Source organism: Gigantopelta aegis, chromosome 9 (genome assembly GCF_016097555.1).
Source record: "Gigantopelta aegis isolate Gae_Host chromosome 9, Gae_host_genome, whole genome shotgun sequence".
NCBI classification, from domain to species: domain Eukaryota; kingdom Metazoa; phylum Mollusca; class Gastropoda; order Neomphalida; family Peltospiridae; genus Gigantopelta; species Gigantopelta aegis.
In genome coordinates, this window is record NC_054707.1 from 8327969 (window position 1) to 8347249 (window position 19281).

The 19281-nt window shown below is 35.8% G+C and overlaps 1 protein-coding gene across 3 annotated transcripts in view; it reads right to left on the reverse strand.

The window, feature by feature from the left end:
• The window catches only part of LOC121380852 (rap guanine nucleotide exchange factor 4-like), a 111675-nt gene that overhangs the window by 24356 nt on the left and 68038 nt on the right, over nucleotides 1–19281 (reverse strand). For 2 of the 3 annotated variants that reach the window (XM_041509846.1, XM_041509842.1), the window contains exons 7-17: nucleotides 18259–18359; nucleotides 9567–9795; nucleotides 8812–8995; nucleotides 7714–7859; nucleotides 5949–6025; nucleotides 5345–5412; nucleotides 4871–4949; nucleotides 3823–3935; nucleotides 3207–3295; nucleotides 1999–2077; nucleotides 1310–1460 (exon numbers count right to left, since the gene is read on the reverse strand). In XM_041509846.1, coding sequence (XP_041365780.1) covers nucleotides 1310–1460; nucleotides 1999–2077; nucleotides 3207–3295; nucleotides 3823–3935; nucleotides 4871–4949; nucleotides 5345–5412; nucleotides 5949–6025; nucleotides 7714–7859; nucleotides 8812–8995; nucleotides 9567–9795; nucleotides 18259–18359 — 1316 coding nt within the window. Of the gene's footprint in view, nucleotides 1–1309; nucleotides 1461–1998; nucleotides 2078–3206; nucleotides 3296–3822; nucleotides 3936–4870; nucleotides 4950–5344; nucleotides 5413–5948; nucleotides 6026–7713; nucleotides 7860–8811; nucleotides 8996–9566; nucleotides 9796–17101; nucleotides 17195–18258; nucleotides 18360–19281 lie in introns of those variants that run through there. The other variant, XM_041509843.1, reaches the window with a different exon arrangement.

The window sequence follows — 19281 nt, forward strand, 5'->3', positions numbered from 1 at the left end:
CTACTACTTGACAGCAGCTACCTACTACCTGACAGCAGCTACCTACTACATGACAGCAGCTACCTACTACCTGACAGTAGCTACCTACTACATGACAGCAGCTAACTACTACTTGACAGCAGCTACCTACTACCTGACAGTAGCCACCCCTACTACCTGACAGTAGCTACCTACTATATGACAGTAGCTACCTACTACCTTGACAGCAGCTACCTACTACAGCAGCTACCTACTACCTGCAGCTACCTACTACATGACAGTAGCTAACTACTACTTGACAGCAGCTACCTACTACCTGACAGCAGCTACCTACTACATGACAGTAGCTACCTACTACATGACAGTAGCTACCTACTACTTGACAGTAGCTACCTACTACCTAACAGCAGCTACCTACTACATGACAGTAGCTAACTACTACTTGACAGCAGCTACCTACTACCTGACAGTAGCTACCTACTACATGACAGTAGCTACCTACTATATGACAGTAGCTACCTACTACCTAACAGCAGCTACCTACTACATGACAGTAGCTAACTACTACTTGACAGCAGCTACCTACTACCTGACAGTAGCTACCTACTACATGACAGTAGCTACCTACTATATGACAGTAGCTACCTACTACCTGACAGTAGCTACCTACTACATGACAGTAGCTAACTACTACTTGACAGTAGCTACTTACTACCTACTATATGACAGTAGCTACCTACTACCTGACAGTAGCTAACTACTACTTGACAGTAGCTACCTACTACCTGACAGTAGCTACCTACTACCTGACAGTAGCTACCTACTACCTGACAGTAGCTACCTACTACCTGACAGTAGCTACCTACTACATGACAGTAGCTACCTACTACCTGACAGTAGCTACCTACTACCTGACAATAGCTAACTACTACTTGACAGCAGCTACCTACTACCTGACAGTAGCTACCTACTACCTGACTTATAGGATATTAAACGAGCTTCCAGTTCGTATCATGTTTATGTCCTGAGTGAAACAATTTTCAATTGTCACGAGCTTTAGCGAGTGACACTGAAAATTATTTTACGAGGGACATAAACATGATACAAAATGGTAGCGAGTTTAATATCCTATTTATTACCCATAATCGATCTTAATTTATATCACTCATTTCGTTTCGTTGACGTTCCTGTAAGGTTGTAGTGTACTAATTGATGATGTTATCGTGTGACGTCAAAAATGTTACGTTCCACTTGGCATTCTAGTGGGACGTATCACTTAGATATGTACCAAGTTATTTGTAACCATATGGGTAATAAAGTGTGTTATTACCTTTACAAACGAGATGACGACTGGATCATCAGTAAACACCTCCCCGATGATAGCATTCCAGGCTAAGACGAACTGGACGATAGATCTCTTGTGGGACAGCATGTAGTCCGCTATCTCCTGGTCCGTGCCCAGTGTTGCCTCCGAGTGGTAGGTTCAGTTATTAAGGAAAACACACACATCATTATTATTATTACACAGGCATCTGCTAGTCAGCAATTGCATTGTTAAATAAACCAAATCTTACGACATCGTTAACCAAGTGATAAGTTCAGTTATGAAGGAAACACAGCAACGCTGTTATCACAGAAACTGGTTAATATAATTATTGTAGTAGCACAGGTATAGTGCTTCTACTGTCAGTAGCTAGTGAACTTATTCCAATTAACTCAGTTAGTATTGTGCTTGACTCATAGATAGTGACCCTGGTCCAAATCCCCTTGGAGTTTGATTTTATTTGTTACACACCATCTATCACTGATATTTTGCAAATAACAGCACTGTTTATACTAGGAAACATTTGAATCTGTCGACACTGTACTGTAAAGTGTAATGAACTATAAAATATTGAATATTCTATTGATTTAATTCGACATTATGCATCTAAATCTTGAGCATAAGATCCTAAGTGACGATGACACTGACAAAACAAATCTACTGGACTAGATAAACTGAAGTCACTGAAAGGATATTGGTTGACTAGAGCCCGGCAGAGTCGTTCGCTGGGCATGAAGATCACATGGGTAAGCAGGAAGTCCTCTAGAAACCGATCTGTTCAAAACACAATGAAAACATATCAAAGTTAGTTTCTTTTTGTTTAACAACACCACTAGAGCAGACTGATTAATTAATCATTGGCTAGCTATTGAGAACATATGAAATGCAGGGTTGCTTACCCTGTGTACATTTTTACTGTAAGATAGTTGATATTTTCCTGTATTTTGCCCCAAAATTCTGTATTCCTGTAATTATTGAATAAAATTTTCTGTACAATCTGTAATGCATTTTCGTGTTTTGCATATCGTTGTTTGTATATAAAAGGTGTTTTTAGAAGCCAAAACTAGCTTTCAACTCCCAATAATTTCATGTGTGAAAAAATATACATTAGGAAGTAAAGTGATGTTTTAGCTACTACTAACATTAGGATGACCTGGTTGGGGACAGGTCTATCTGTAACAGGGATACTGTGAATAATAAATTTAAAACAATAAGTTAAAAACCACCAAAACACCAACATTAAGATAACCAGAAATACATTGAATATACAAACACTTGTATTCTAAAGGGGAGGTGCGGGACGTAGCCCAGTGGTACAGAGTTCATTCGATGTGTGGTCGGTTTGGGATCGATCCCCGTTGGTGGGCCCTTTGGGCTATTTCTTGTTCCAGCCAGTGCACCACGAATGGTATATCAAAGACCGTGGTATGTACTACCCTGTTTGGGGGATGGTGCATATAAAAGATCCCTTGCTGCTAATCGAAGAGTAGCCCATGAAGTGGCGACAGCAGGTTTCCTCTCTTGTCTGTGTGGTTCTTAACCATATGTCCAACGCCATATAACCATAAATAAAATGTGTTGAGTGCGTCGTTAAATAAAACGTTTTCTTTCCTTTCCTTTGTATTCTAAAATGTATTTAACATGTAATTTTAGTTTTTAAAAAGTCTCTGTTAGTCTGAAACACCTTACATTACACAAGACCCTACAGATTATTCACATTTTATTGAAGCAATGTGCCCTCAAAATGAACAACCTTTTTTGTACAACTCTGAAACTTTCCCAACACCCTAGGGTGTGAGAGGTCCCCCCCCCCCCCCCGGTGAATAATTGAAAAAAACAATAGCTCAATGCCATCAGATACAAAACTGGGGATCAGGGGAGGGGGGTTAGTAGAGACGTGTACCTGAAGACACCTCCTCTCGCTTCCCATCCATCCTTGTTTCCAGTAAATGTTCCAACATCTTCTCTGCTGTGCCAGCCATCACAGAATACCTAAATACAGGAATTATCAAGAACATTTACCTTTTAGTTAATATCTAATCAGCCATCACAGAATACCTTATCAATGCAATTATCAAAAATATAAGTACTTTTCAGCAATCACAGAGTCCAGGAAATTTACCAAGCACAATTACTTTGTATTTAATATCTAATCAGCCATCACAGAATATCTAACCAGATATTATTAAAAATTATTACTTTTTACATTTAATAATAAAAAAAAAACCCAAAACATACTCCAACAAACCTAATTAAATATATTCTAAAAAATTAATTAAAACCATTTTGGTTAATATGACTTAGTAAAAAGAACATTTCATAAAACCAAATTTAGCCAAGTTCATAAATATTATAGTCTACACATTTCTTATAATGCAATTCTATAAAGATAATAGGATACTCATTAAATAATACCAACTTGTAATTTGAATGAATTGTTCTGTTTCTAATTATCCTGTTAAGATATTAATGTTTCTACTTAATAAAACAGAGTATCATACTCTGTGAATGGCACCTACTTGTAATGCGAATGAATCGTGCCATCCTGGTTTTGTACGTTAGTTGGAATCTTCTCTAAGACAAGAACGTTCTGACCATGTTCTTTCAATCGCACTGTGTTTGCCTCTACATCCTGCAAACAATACACACTGATATAGCATACACATTGCCATCAAGATCTAACATAAATCTCTAACTATAACAGGAACACTAGCAGTACTAGCCACAATTAAAAATCCACTAGTCCTACTAACACAGAAACATACTTTTTACAGTAATCTTCTAACAATAAAAACATACATTTTTCAAACCACTACATAGTTACAAGGACACACTGTCACTAAAAGGTTTCTGTTTTTATTTCTTGTCAGTGTATTTTTAATCAGAGGTGCCAAAATATGACTGCTGTTCTGAATCGGCTATTGTCTTTTTCATGACATGAAATACAAAGCAGAAAATGATTTTTCTTATCCTTGATATTTCCCTCTCAAATACTTCCTATCATTACTGAACAGTCATTGAGAGATTAACTGATAAATCAGAAGAAAATCACCCAAGTTTTACAGTTATTTCACAATCACATTGAAAGCATCTCTACTGTGTCAGTCTGGAGTCAAACTAGGAATATACTGCTGGTCCACATCTATCCATGACGGGATGTAGCCCAGTGTAAAAGTGCTTGCATGATGCATGGTCTGTCTGGGATCTATCCCCATCAGTGGACCCACTGGGCTATTTCTCATTCCAGCCAGTGCAGCTCGACTGGTATATGAAAGGCTGTGCTATCCTGTCTGTGGGATGGTGCATATAAAAGATCCCTTGCTAGTTTCTCTAAGATTATATCTTCAAATCACCAAATGTTTGACATCCAAAAGCCGATGATTAATAAATCAATGTGCTTTAGTTGTGTAGTTAAATGAAAAACACTCTTTAACTTTATTTTATTATACGGACACTACATTGTCTTCCACAGAGCTATAATTTGAGCAATGCAATCTTGTCCAATAACACCTGTACTATATGCAGTAGATGTGGAAATAAACCATTTTTAAAATAATCCATCCCTACCCTGAGGATTCTGTTGAAGTCGTCTTTGTCCACTCGCAGAAAATGGCAGTTGTCTTCTTGCAGAATGATGGTGGCAGCTCTGAAAGTATTGAGTATGATCTCTTATCAATACAAATTTACAGAAAATCATAGAAACAAATGATGCATTTCTGATTCATATATAGTTAAAGCTGTGTTAAACAGCCACTAAAGAGAGTATCAAAACATGGCCTTTTTAAAATAGAGAGCTCCTTAATGCAGGTCAGTTTATATTATATTAGATGATTTGGGAGTAACAACAAGTGGCTGCTTAATATAGGTGGTCATTAAACCAGGTTTGACTGTACTTCTTTTTTTTCACAGGACCTGTAAAGAATCAGTTGGCCAAAATATCTGGAATGTTTCATTCAACAAAGCCAATAAACTCAACAAAACCAATAACATGCTCACACAGAACACACTAACTGAAGCCATAACACAAATATGTATCCTTACCTTGGTGCATCATTGACAAGAGCGAGTTTTCCGAAGTCATCTCCTTCGTTTAGAGTACAAACAATTCCCTGTAACAAGAAACAAGCAAAATGTCACTGACAAGACAGGAATGAAAAAAGAAAGAAAAAAGGACAGAAATGTTAGTGTAACAAAACCTAAGAACGTTTTAAATTATGACTATTTGGTATTTAACATATGGTTATTGCAACATTTGGTTGATAAGAGAACATACCCACTGTTGCTACATAGAGTATTCTTACCAAAAAGGCTGCAAAGATCTTTCATAATATAAGTATTTTTCAACAAACAGCCTTTGATGTACCAGCCATTATGCTTCTAGTTCAGTCCACCAAGAGCACACTACCCAAAAAGGAATGATACTCCCCCCACCCCCGGAATAACAGAAACAGATTATAAATAGAGTATTTCAATACTGATTATTGACATGAAATTATCACGTTACTAAAAATATTCATGATTTTGCTTGAAATGTTTAAGTTACAGATCTCATTACTAACAACTGCTGTATTATAAATTATGAACAAACATTTGGCGACTAATTCTGAATAGAGTATTTATTACTTATCTGTGACAGTCTACTTACTTTGCCATAAATAACAACATTGACTGAACCCTTCAGGATAATATACCAGGATTTGCCTTCATCTCCTTGGTTGAATACTGAAACGGGGAATACAATAAAAATTAGAGTAGAAAACTATACAACAACAGATCATAATAAAAACTCACTGGGCTCAACTTACTGGTCTCTTAAAAAACCCAATTTAAACAGAAATTAATGGATGAATATTAAGAACAAAGTAATATACCACTGACAGTGATAGAACTATGAATACCACCATCATAGAAGGATCACTGTTTATACCACTAACAGATGTCTGCCTTTTATTAGCGATAGAGGGAGATAACTAATGATAAAGAAAGTTAACTGCTGATACTAATGAAAGAGGGATTAAATTGTTGATACCACTAACAGAGAAAGATGTCTGCATTTTATTAGCGATAGAGGGAGATAACTAATGATAAAGAAAGTTAACTGCCGATACTAATGAAAGAGGGATTAAATTGTTGATACCACTAACAGAGAAAGATGTCTGCATTTTATTAGCGATAGAGGGAGATAACTAATGATAAAGAAAGTTAACTGCTGATACTAATGAAAGAGGGATTAAATTGTTGATTCCACTAACAGAGAAAGATGTCTGCATTTTATTAGCGATAGAGGGAGATAACTAATGATAAAGAAAGTTAACTGCCGATACTAATGAAAGAGGGATTAAACTGTTTATACCACTAACAGATGTCTGCCTTTTATTAGCGATAGAGGGAGATAACTAATGATAAAGAAAGTTAACTGCTGATACTAATGAAAGAGGGATTAAATTGTTGATACCACTAACAGAGAAAGATGTCTGCATTTTATTAGCGATAGAGGGAGATAACTAATGATAAAGAAAGTTAACTGCTGATACTAATGAAAGAGGGATTAAATTGTTGATACCACTAACAGAGAAAGATGTCTGCATTTTATTAGCGATAGAGGGAGATAACTAATGATAAAGAAAGTTAACTGCCGATACTAATGAAAGAGGGATTAAACTGTTGATACCACTAACAGAAAAAGATGTCTGCATTTTATTACATTAGGAGATAACCGCTGCTACTTTTGACATAAGCAAGTACCTCATAACAAGAAAGAAAGATAATGACATTGATAGAGGGAGATAACTGTTGATACCACCGACAGAAATAGAGGTCTCACTATACAGATGTCATCTGCCATTGAAACCCATGTTTAACTGCCCAACTTCAAGCGAAGATTGTCCATAGAACGGGTTCTCGTTGGCACTAACAACATACACCATTGCGAACATACATTATATAAGCATTTATTTTCACTCCAAAATTGAGAACATTTCCATCTCAGTTTTTTGCTATATGACCGCATCTGGCAGTAGTACCGGTCCGAACAGTTGGTTCATTAACCGATTCACTCCGGCTGTCACTTGTGCTATATACCCATGTCCCAAATGGTCGATGCACAATATTACAAAATAACATGGGCAAAATACAGCCAGAAGGCTTACCATTACACATACATATTGTTTTAATTCTTCACCATTTCCTGGAAGTAAATATGTGAACCATAATATGTGTCACAATTAGGAACTATAGTGGACCGTCATCAATGAACTCTCACCCGGAAGTGATGTGTAGTTAGACCATAGTTACTAATACTACTAATAGAGGGAGATAACTCCTGATACTACTGTAAGGGGAGATCACTACTGAGAAACTAATTGATCCTACTGAACAAGGGAGACAACTGTTGATGCTACTGAACTTACAGACTGTGCCACACTTTGGATGTGATTCGAATACCAGCACGCTAGCAAGTTCTCTCTTCACCATGGTGGAAAGATGCGACAAGGCTTTGATGTGCAACAGTTCTTCATATATGATCTCCAAGTCTTCTGGAGTTCGCTCATGAGGTCTGCACAAAACGTATAAAAAAAAATCATTCTTAACATAAAATTACAGCTTACATGAACATTACAAATTTTTTTCAGTTTATTAAGCAAATAAACAACATAAATATGCTTCTGGTCAATAAACTATATCTATGTTTATTTTTTTTTAATATCTGTCTTTTAAAATATCCGTGTCATTTTTAAGAATTAAACTGTTTGGTATTTACCTGTGTATAGTCAGTGTTAACCACATTTTTTAAATGCATCTTTATGCCATACATCCTTGTTTTTTTAAATGTCAATTTTAATGAAAAATTTAAGTTCAAATTTAGGTTTGTTTTTTGGTGTGGGTTTTTTCACAAATGATGACACAAGAATCTACTTTTCTGGCACAGATGTTGTAAATGTCTGTTGTTTTTATGATACAAATGAATGAATGAATGAATGAATGAATGAATGAATGAATGAATGAAAGAATGAATGAAAATTTAAAAATGAATGAATGTTAAACGACACCCAATAACAAAAATACATCGGCTACTGGGTGTCAAACAATGGTAAACAATGCATGAATTGATGATCAACAACAATATATGTGCAAAGTATAAATATCACAAGTATGTTAAAATGTTGTGTATATGAATATCACAGATAAATATATTAAAATTTTAAATAAAAGTCAATGTGTCTTAGAAATTTCAAAGTATGTTATGTGTAAAATTGAACTAATTTGTTGTAGAAATTTCAAAGTATGTTATGTATGAAATTGAACTAATTTATCGTAGAAATTTCAAAGTATGTTGTGTGTGAAATTGAACTAATTTGTCATAGAAATTTCAAAGTATGTTATGTGTGAAACTGAACTAATTTGCCGTAGAAATTTCAAATTAAGTTGTGTGTGAAATTGAACTAATTTGTCGTAGAAATTTCAAATTAAGTTGTGTGCGAAATTGAACTGATTTTTCTGCCACTAACGGTTTGCGTAGGATCATCCTCATCATGGCATCGGGTCCAATTTTGGCGAGTGTTGTTATTGCTTCCTGCAGCATCTCGTCACAGTCCTTCCGGTCAGCCGCTGTCGGGGCCACACCCACCCCCTCGTCGTCCGCGGAGAACCGGTAAAACAGGTACTTGTCCTTGAACTGGTGCTGGTGGCAAACTGGAAACAACAGTAACAAAAGTCTTTGGTTGATTCAATTTATTTTCATTACATCGAATTAAGAATCACTGTCTAAACCTATCTTTGAAAAGCATATTTAATTTACTAACAGAAAATGGTGAAATATCCATGCTCAGTGTTGTCATGCTAACTTGTTACCAACATTAATGTTTACCTTTTTCACTTTAGTAATAAAATGTATATAACGTGTACCACATTGTTTTTGACTAAATAAATATTCCAGTGGTTTGTAAGAATCTATCATTTTAATACCTTCTCCAGAAAACCCGTTATCGAAGTGAATCATGTATCTTTAACTAAATAATCAGACAAGTTATTATTACAAGACTTGAATGAGATGCACCGTTTATTGTTTAACAGTCTTGTTTATCAATTACAAAGTCTTATTTTTCACATATATTACTTTCAGGCATGCATTAAGTGGTATTCAGTATGTTAAAATGAAACATTAACTGTAATGATACATTGTACTGTGCACGAAAATAACAGTTTGCAGAGGGTCCGGTTTTAACAGTGTTTCACTGAATAACTGTAAAGTAAGTCAGGTTACCGTGGACAACCACACCCTCCTCTAACAGCCCCTGCCACATCCCAACTGCCTGGTTGCGCATGTGGACGAGCGATGACTGCTGCATTAACCAGTCGACCATCTCGGAGCCGACCATGCACCGCCGGTACGTGCGCAGGTGGTACTTCCTGTCACGGATCATGTGCGGGGCGCGACTCAGCAGAACGGTCCTCAGAATGTGACCAACCTGCAACAGCTTGTCAGATGGAACCTGCAGAGAAAGAGAAAAGAAAAAAATATATATTATTGAAACAATATTTACTTACCAACTACAAATGGAAAGCATCCAGAAATACTATTAATAAGAGTCAGAAGTGGAGGTGGGAAATGGTGTACTGGTCTCTACACCACCTCTGAAGATTATGCATTTCTCCTCCTCCCCACAAGTCCTTATGGATGTCTGTCGTTATGGCAGACAAGAAGTAGGCAAGCAAGAAGCAGTTAAAAAAGTGTCCGATTATCATAGGAGGGTGCGCACCACATGCTGCACTTTTAAACTAAAATGTTTTCACCAGTCATTTTAACCCACATTCATGCCTATTTTCTCATCAGTGGCAAATTTTATTGTTGTGCACTAGCGTATATATTTTGTTTTGTTTAATGACACCACTAGAGCACATTCATTCATTAATCATCGGCTATTGGATGTCAAACATTTTGTAATCCTGACATGTAGTCATCAGAAGAAATCTCGTACATTATTCCTAATGCAGAAAGGGATCTTTTATATGCACTTTTCCATAGATAGGAAAGTACATACCACGGCCTTTGACCAGTTGTGCTGCACTGGTTGGAATGACAAGAAACACAGTCAGTTGAATGGATCCACCGAGGCTGTTCGATCCAGCGACGCAAGCACCTCAAGTGAGCACTCAACCGACTGAGCTAAATCCCACCCCACCAGTGTGTAATACATGCACCTACACAAACTTTTAATATCCACATGAAAGCAAATACTTTTTGGAAGTTGTAGACTACTGTAAATTGTTATTGATAGTTCTCGGCCAGTCGTGTTCAAAGATTTCCCCTTAGATTTGTTTTGGTCACTGATTATGTGCAATTCACAACCTTAATTTTTATTCACTTTAGTTCATTTGATTTATTTATTTTATTTTATTTTTTGTTGTTATTTAAAAACAAATACACATTTATTATTCAAAATTTCAGTTTTAACCACAATAAATATGTTACGGTCAACAACAGACACTTTTTTTTACCATAGTTTATGCTTAAGCAATAAATATAACACATGTATCTAATCGTAATTTTTTATTTTGGATAGTTAGTCTTTAAATTTAAAATTCATATTTTTCTACCTTTACAAAAATTAAAGACATTCCAACACGTAATTGATACTTTTTACACAATACAGGAACTGATAATTATTTTAACAAGTGTAGAGCTAACCTATAAGAACCCTATCCAATTACTCACATTAAAGAGCTCAGGGTTGTTGTTTTTTCATTTGAATGACATCAGTTTTCAAATAACTAACATCATGGTGATCTGCTTATAATAACATAAATTGGGTGCATGACATTTCCATTCTCATAACACTGAAAAACTTGCAATGCCAAAGTCCTATTGGAAATACATTTTGTATTTTGTTTGAAGATTACCAAATTGAATGCATCTGTGATTGAAGAAAATACTATAGTGGATATAAAAAAAAAACCTGTTCCATTATGGAATATGGATAATATATGTCATATGTGAAATTATTGTAAGATAAATGTTATATTTATTGTGCACAAAAGAAAAAACAATAGTGCGGAAATTATCTATCATTCACTTTAATTTACATTTATGTGTTTTATGTTTAAATTTGCATTTAAAATATACTGTCATCTCCTTGAACAAATGTTTCTTTAATGACACACCTGCACTCTGTTTAACCACCTATTATTAGATGTCTAACATATGGTAAACATGAGAAAAAGACTAAAGAATAAAAGAAGAAACCTTCTACTGCCACCTGGCTACTTTAATTTATTAACTGGCAGCAAGTGTTTCTCATTTCTTTAGACGCACTACATATGCTGAACTTGGTAAACTCGGTGACAATTAGATCCATCCAGCAGAAAGCCCTCCCTAATTGGCACACAATGCAGATCAGTTCCAGCAGACTGTCACCTCTACGCAAACTAATCTTTTTACACAATTGATTTTTCGAAACTCTAGGAAATTACTGTGGCCATTTAATATACCGGTAGGTATTTGATGGATGTGTCGTTAAATAAAACATTTCCTTCCTTGATGGATGTGGGGTCCAGTTTAGCTGACTGCCATGGTGGGCAGATGTTGGTTTAAATTTTAACAGTACAGAAAGAAGACTGTAAATCTGAATCAGGAACTAAGTAGTGGCTGCCAATTACAGGAGAAATAAATTTAGTAGTTTAGATACTGAATTTTAAAAAACCTAATCAGAGTACAGGCAATCTAGGCCATTTCATGTTCATGCTTATTAAAGTTCAAGGATGCTGTACTGAGGGATGGCATTTAGCTCAGTTGGTAGAGGACTTGCCTGAGGTACGTGGGTTAAAGGATCAAACCACCATGGTGGCCCCATTCTCTTCTTTTTCTCCCATCCCAACCAGTGTCCAATATCTAGTATATCAAAGGCTGTGTGTAAGTGCATGCTATAAAAGATCCCTTGCTGCTAATGGAAATATGTAGTGGGGTTTTCTCTAAGACTACGTGCCGAACATTAACAAATGTTTGACATCCAATGGTCGATGATTAATAAATCAATGTGCTCAGGTGGTATTATTAAACAATACAAACCATAGCTGTATATTGAGAGTACATGTAAGAGAGCTCTATCAGAAATACCTATATTCAGGAGAGGTGTTAATCTGGGTTAGTGATTCATGAGAGAGAGAGGTCAATGTAATAGTACGACACCTCCCCACCTTTAATCACTTTCCATTGGCACCAATACTGATATTGGAACCCAAAACCTAACTGATTGATTAATCGATATGCCACCAAAGCCATCATCTAAGCCAACCATTTTCATACACATTTTAACACGTCTTGGATTTTAATTATATATATATATCTCCAGGATAGCACAGCAATAAAAAAAAAAACATGTTACATGTACTTATTCATTTTCATTCATTTTAACTTATTTTCATGCTTATATCCAATTAAGGTTCAAGCACGATGTCCTGGGCATACACCTCAGCTATCTGGACTGTCTGTCCAGAACAGAGGATTAGTGGTTAGTGAGAGAGAAGAGGGTATAGTGGTCTTACACCTACCCATCGAGTTGTTAAAACTCACTCTGGGTGGGAGCCGGTACCGGGCTGTGAACACAGTACCTATCACCCAGTGATATCTGAAACTTACACAGCAAATCATGACGCCATACTGAACAAAATGTTTCCCGACAGGTATAAACACAAAAGTTTGACCCTCAATCCACCAAATCCAAAAAGTAATCTCAAAGTTAATTAACCAATTTCATATCTTTACGACATTCGTTAACCTTCTTTCAAGAGAGAAGCGGCCAAGTTTGGCAGATCGATAGATCAAGCTACCGTTGTTTGTTCATCTAACGTGCAAATGTGATTGAACTCAGTAATAATGTATATCTAACATAGTTATACAACCCCCAAGCCTACATAATGTATACATAACCGGATTATACAACCGCAAGCCTGCGTCGTGAACAAAATATACCTTTATGTTTGTGACAGCACTATCAGGAAGTAACCACCTAGAAAATTGCTCCTACCAGTTCATGATTGATTTGAGAAACAATTTACACTTCCAGCACATGAGAAATATTCACCTCCAACCATTTTCTACAACATAACCAAAATAAAAACACACAAAAGAAGTAAAGTTAATTAGAAGAAGATGAAAATCACATGTTATATATGATCTTGGGACAATTTGAATTACTAGGATCACATGTACATGTATGTATTTACTGTCATGTTCACATGGCCCAAGTACAAATTTTACAAATTTTATGTTTCATAGTAAGTATTTTGTGGGTAGATAACGAACGAAGTTGAAAGATAGGAGGAGTTGCCAGATCAGGAAGAAATGAGATAGAATTCAAAGGAGAGAAAGGAAAAGGGGCAGTGGGATAAAATAAAATAAATAAAAATAAAAAGTATTTCGTATTAAGTATTTTGTGGGGTTTTTTGGTGGGGTTTTTGTTATGCATTAAAACAAACCGAAACACCAGCATATTTCACACAGATTTCATAACCTAAGTTGTTGTAAGAGTAACTACAGTTAACATTTTGTACCACAATTGATTAAGGATTTAAAAATCAATCAACACATCACTAAAACAAAAAATATATTTTCGACACTCGCTGATAATCTTAAACATGACTAATTCCAATTAGCAACATATATGAGGTGTACACCAAGTTACTGGCATCAAGCCAGCATGAAGATTCAATGAACGGAAGACATAAGCAATTTGATGCAACTCTTCACATATGAATTATTAATGTCCTGTAAGTGAAGCCACAGAAGCTAACGCATCACTTGAGCTCAGTAATAGGCATTGATTTCTTATTTTACTCAAAGTATCCAGTGTGACTGCTTTTTTATTCTTCTGAATATGACATCAAAAATACATTGAATGTCAGTCACTATATTACATTTTGAAGCGATGTAGTGTGGTCACTGTCATAAATAAGTCAAAGTTTGTTAATACTGTGCTTCATATTATTTGGTTTGTTTTACACCACCACTAGAACACATTGATTTATTAAGCATCGGCTAATGGTAATTGTGACATATAGTCTTAGAGAGAAAACCCTCAACATTTTTCCATTAGTAGCAAGGGATCTTTTATATGTACCACCCTACAAACAGGATAGCACATACTACGGTCTTTGATATACAAGTGTGGTGCACTGGCTGGAAAGAATTACTATTCTGACAATGGGAAACATTTTGTTAAGTATCCTGGGCCCTGGGCCCTGTTCCACAAAGCAATCTTAGTACTAAGTTCGTTTCGTGGAATGGGCAGTGGAAACTATAAATGTATGTATATGTAGTAGTTTCAAATATTGTGCTCCTACTGGCAGTAGCTAGTGGGAATTTCCCTATTAGTTCAGTTGGTTCAAATCCCTTCAGTAGAGATTGCTTAATCTGTTATATTTGGAGACGACGTAAGGACAATTATTATAACCCAGTCAGGACCCATAACTGCCCATGACCCACAGCTCCGGGACGTATCAGGGAGTATGTACATAGTAGTGCTGGTATAAAGTGCTCCTACTGGCAGTAGCTAGTGGGAATTTCCCCATTAGCTCTAGCAATTTATCCAGGATTTTTCAGCAGGGTCCCATGCCTGATGAGATTGGGAATATTAGTGCCACTTAATCATAACTGTAAGTATGTTTAGGCCACTGAATAATGCAATGCACCTTTGTCAAATGAACTGATCAGAATAGACATAAAATATAGAAATATTTACATATAAAGTTGGGAATTTTCAGTGGCACTTGCTATGTTCAGTACTACAGAAAGCCTGGATAAATCTCTGAGCTGTTGGTTGAGTGGTTCGAATCCTGTTAGTGGAGGTTGATTTATCAGGGCAGCTACAGTGGGTGGGTGGCAGGAGAGTTGGAGGGGGCATGTCTCATTTATAGAATAAAATTTAGATTTAAAATCCCACCAAAGAAGTAGTTTCTGGTCTTTGATGCCTATATCAAACCTTACTTGGCCCACAGAAGGGGATTGACTTTAGACCAACCGCGCATCAGATGAGTACTTTACCACTGTCCCGCTCTTCACATGTAAATGGGACTATGGAAGGTTAATAAAACTATTCAAAAAAATGTTTTTGTTCAAAAATATAATTGTAACAACAAGAATAACAACAACAAATTCATGCAATTATAAAAAGAAAAAAAGAAGAAAAACATGCTTTGAATTACTTTTCAGTTCAATTTTGCATGAACCAAAAAATGCTTGCAATCTATTAATTACAGTTAGCCACTGTTTACATTCTAAATGTGATAATCTAGCATTAAAGGGACATACCCTAGTTTTAAACACTAAGGCATATTTTTTTACTATTAGAGCCATTTTTGACAACTGAAATCATACTTTACTTAGATTTTATTGTTTAGATTATCAATTTCCGTACATTCGAAGTGTCTTTGGTTTTAATATCACAAAATGCATTTCTCATATTTTAAAAACGCACGTGCATCTGACAAGTAACGGGTATGGAGTCCAGTTTTAGTCCATTTTTAGAGGGTATTCCACCATTTCAAATTCACAGACTCACGTTTCACTCAGTTGTAACTTTATCCAAATGTGTTACAGGTTTGTAGATTACCTGAACTTAGTGTTAATTTTCACGGGTTGAAACTAGGGTATGTCCCTTTAATTATGCAAAGAATGTCAGGAGTTTGTAGTTATTTCATCACAAATAGGCCTATATAGTCAGTCCCATCCTTTCAAAACTGTTTTTTGGAAATAATTTCAGTTTGGTTTGATGTAAGAAGAAAACTAAAAGTATTTTGGAAATAACAAATTTAGAAAACAATCAGCTTAGAAATAAATAACTTGTAGTAAATTCCTTAGTATGAAAAAAGGCGTTCTCTGTTGGAAGGACTATACAGTGGCAGATCTAAAGTCTGAACGAAATTGTTAACTACGATAAATTATTCTCTTACCTTTAATTATTGTCCAGACACAAATTGTAAAAAAGAACATTACAGTGACACAGATTCCACATTCAAGACTGTTACGATATTACCAATATAAATTTCACTGAGATTGCATAGGGTAAAATACATGCAGTTTTCTGCCGTCTGGCATTTTGCTTGTTTATGAAATAATCTTCAAGAGGGTGGATCGACATGGCGTAATTTAACATGTCATGCGCTAAGGTATAACACACTCATCATGACGTCAGATTAATTACGTCACATACTTAGGCTTCCACCCCTCTTGAAGAATATTCCAAAAAAGCAAAATGGCAGACTGAAAAATTGCATGTATTTTGTCCAAGGAGATCTTTAAAAAAGTCGATAGGATATAGGTGATGTGGTTTCAGTCTAATATGTGGAATCCATGTCAATGTACCGTAATGTTTTTTCACGATTTATGTTTGGACAAAAAGTGAAGAAAATCTAACAGTAATTAAAAGGTAGAAGAGTAAAATTTATGGTAGTTGTTAACAATTTGGTTCAGACTTTAAGGGGTCCCCAGTCTCCTTTTAAAAAAAAAAAAAAAAATTGACATTGGAGTTTCTTCCTCACTACCCCCTCCAACCTAAATGGATTTTCTGGATCCCCCGAGTGCTAAAGTGCTAAAACAAATGTCAAACAAGTCAAATACAGCATTTGCATCAGTGATATTACACCTTTCATGGATTTTCACTATTAAATTAAGTCAAGAAGCCTATTCAAATAATGGCAGACTTAACTTTTATGATCATGTCTTGTGATTTGTCATTTGTCATAAGCATTTTTAACTATACAAGATTATTTGAGTTAACTATAGAAAACTGAAGTTGACAATACCTTGTTAAAGCAAACTTGCCAAACTGCTAACACTATTTTCATACCAGTATAAACACAGAGAATAAAGGAAACAATCAAAAGCCAAGTGGCCATCTTTTGTTTACATGGACCACCATTTTTCTGGGGTTTTCAACAAATTAGCATAATTTTAGGGCTAATTATTAAAACTAAATTTTAATAATTTTAGTTATATTGAAAGCACATTTAGCCAAATGTTTTAATTAATAAAGACAATTTTTAAAATTATTTTAAGAACATTATCATTATTACACCCCCCCCCCCCACCCCACACACACACACTATTGATGACTACAGGCCTATGCTATGGTCCTACTAAAAAGTACTGGGTAGAGGGGGGGGGGGGGCAAGGGGGGGGTATGTGCCCTCCACTTTTCTTGATCCAGTAGCAGCAGCAATGGTTTATATATATTTATATTTATATATTGATATGTGTGCCCCCTCCCAACTTGTACCTTTTAAACATGTTTTTATTAAAGAATTATATTATATTATATACAAAATGCTTATTTCTGTGCTTACATAAGGTGTATACATATAATTATACATATAAACAGTCTGGTAAACCAGCAATAGTAGGCCCTAAAGCTAATGATAAGAATAATGAATGATTATATACATGCATTACTGTAAAGAAAAGAAAACAATTTATGGTTATAAGTGCTACAGTGACTTGCCACATACCATGCTTTTCAAAAAATAAAAAATATTCCCACCTTTTCCATGCAATATACACATAAAAAAACCCCACAAAAACACCTCACCTTTTCTTTGCAGTCAGTGCTTTTAAAAAACAAACAGCACAAAAACCCACATTACCCCTGCAAAAAACAACAATACAAGCCTCATCACTGCATCAGTATTGGACTTTAGTCTGCCCAGAAACCAACTATATATATTTTTTGGCCTTAGAGACATGATGCAAGTTACAGAAGAATTCAGTGAACAGACCGACATACAGACAGACAGACATACAGACAGACAGACAGACAGTCAGTCAGGCAGGCAGACCGACAGACAGGCAGACCGACCGATCGACCAACTGACACACAGACAGACAGACATACAGACAGACAGACAGACAGACAGGCAGGCAGACAGACAGGCAGATCGACAGACAGACAGACAGACTGACTTACAGCAGTGATGGGAGCTGCTGGGTTTGGAACATCATCTAGTTCACTTGACGTAGAGCTTGTTTTGCTGCGGTCTCTCCGTATGTCACCAAGCCTCTTGTTTTCTACAGAAAATAAATTAAAAATAAATGTCATGCTTAAACTGTTGTTCACAAAACCATGTCTTTAATAGCCACATTTTGAACTGCGAGTCCTCATAGCATATTTCCTAAGTTAACTAGAAAGTTCTGTCCAAACTATAGAGTTTATCAGCCTCCAAACATTTACATGAGTGCTTAAATGCTGAATTAAACAGCTGGAGTTGGTAATTATTAGAAAATGTGTTTTTCCTTTTCATTGACTTTCCAGCCTCAATAATAAATACAGTGAAACCTGTCTAAACCGGACCTTGAACAAACTAGAATCCTATCAAAACCAGCCAAGTTTCATGGTCCCAAAATTTTTAAACTCTAAAAGGCAACACTCTAAAAACTGGAAACTGTCTAACTCCAATAAATGTTAGGTCCCTGGTATACGGTAATCCGTTTAAGACAGGTTTCACTGTACAATGTCAGTGTTTCTGCCAGAAAGAATATTTTGGGTATGGTGCTATGGAACTGAATGCAACCACAGTTAACAGGGGGAATGGGGGAGGGGCCTCTCCCAGAAAAAAAATGGGTTAAGTTTAGGGTTAGGGTTAAGAAAATCATACAGTAATGATAAGAGTAATTAATTTTATCAAAAGGTTAACTTTTAATAAAATCTGACACCATACCCATTTTACCCTCTGGCAGAAACCCTGAATGTATATATTTATTTTTGTGTTTTTCCTTTCATAAACTCTGCTTGCCTCAATAATATATACAATGTATATATATTCATCATCTTGTACATGGTCTCACACTTTTTGCTTGTTTACTAATCTGGCAGCTGTTAGAACCATTCAAGCTGTATTTATCTAAACGGATGAGCACTTGCCTGAAGTACTGTGGTTCCTAGGTTCAATTCTCATGGAATCATTGGGCTTTTTCCCATTCCCACTATTGC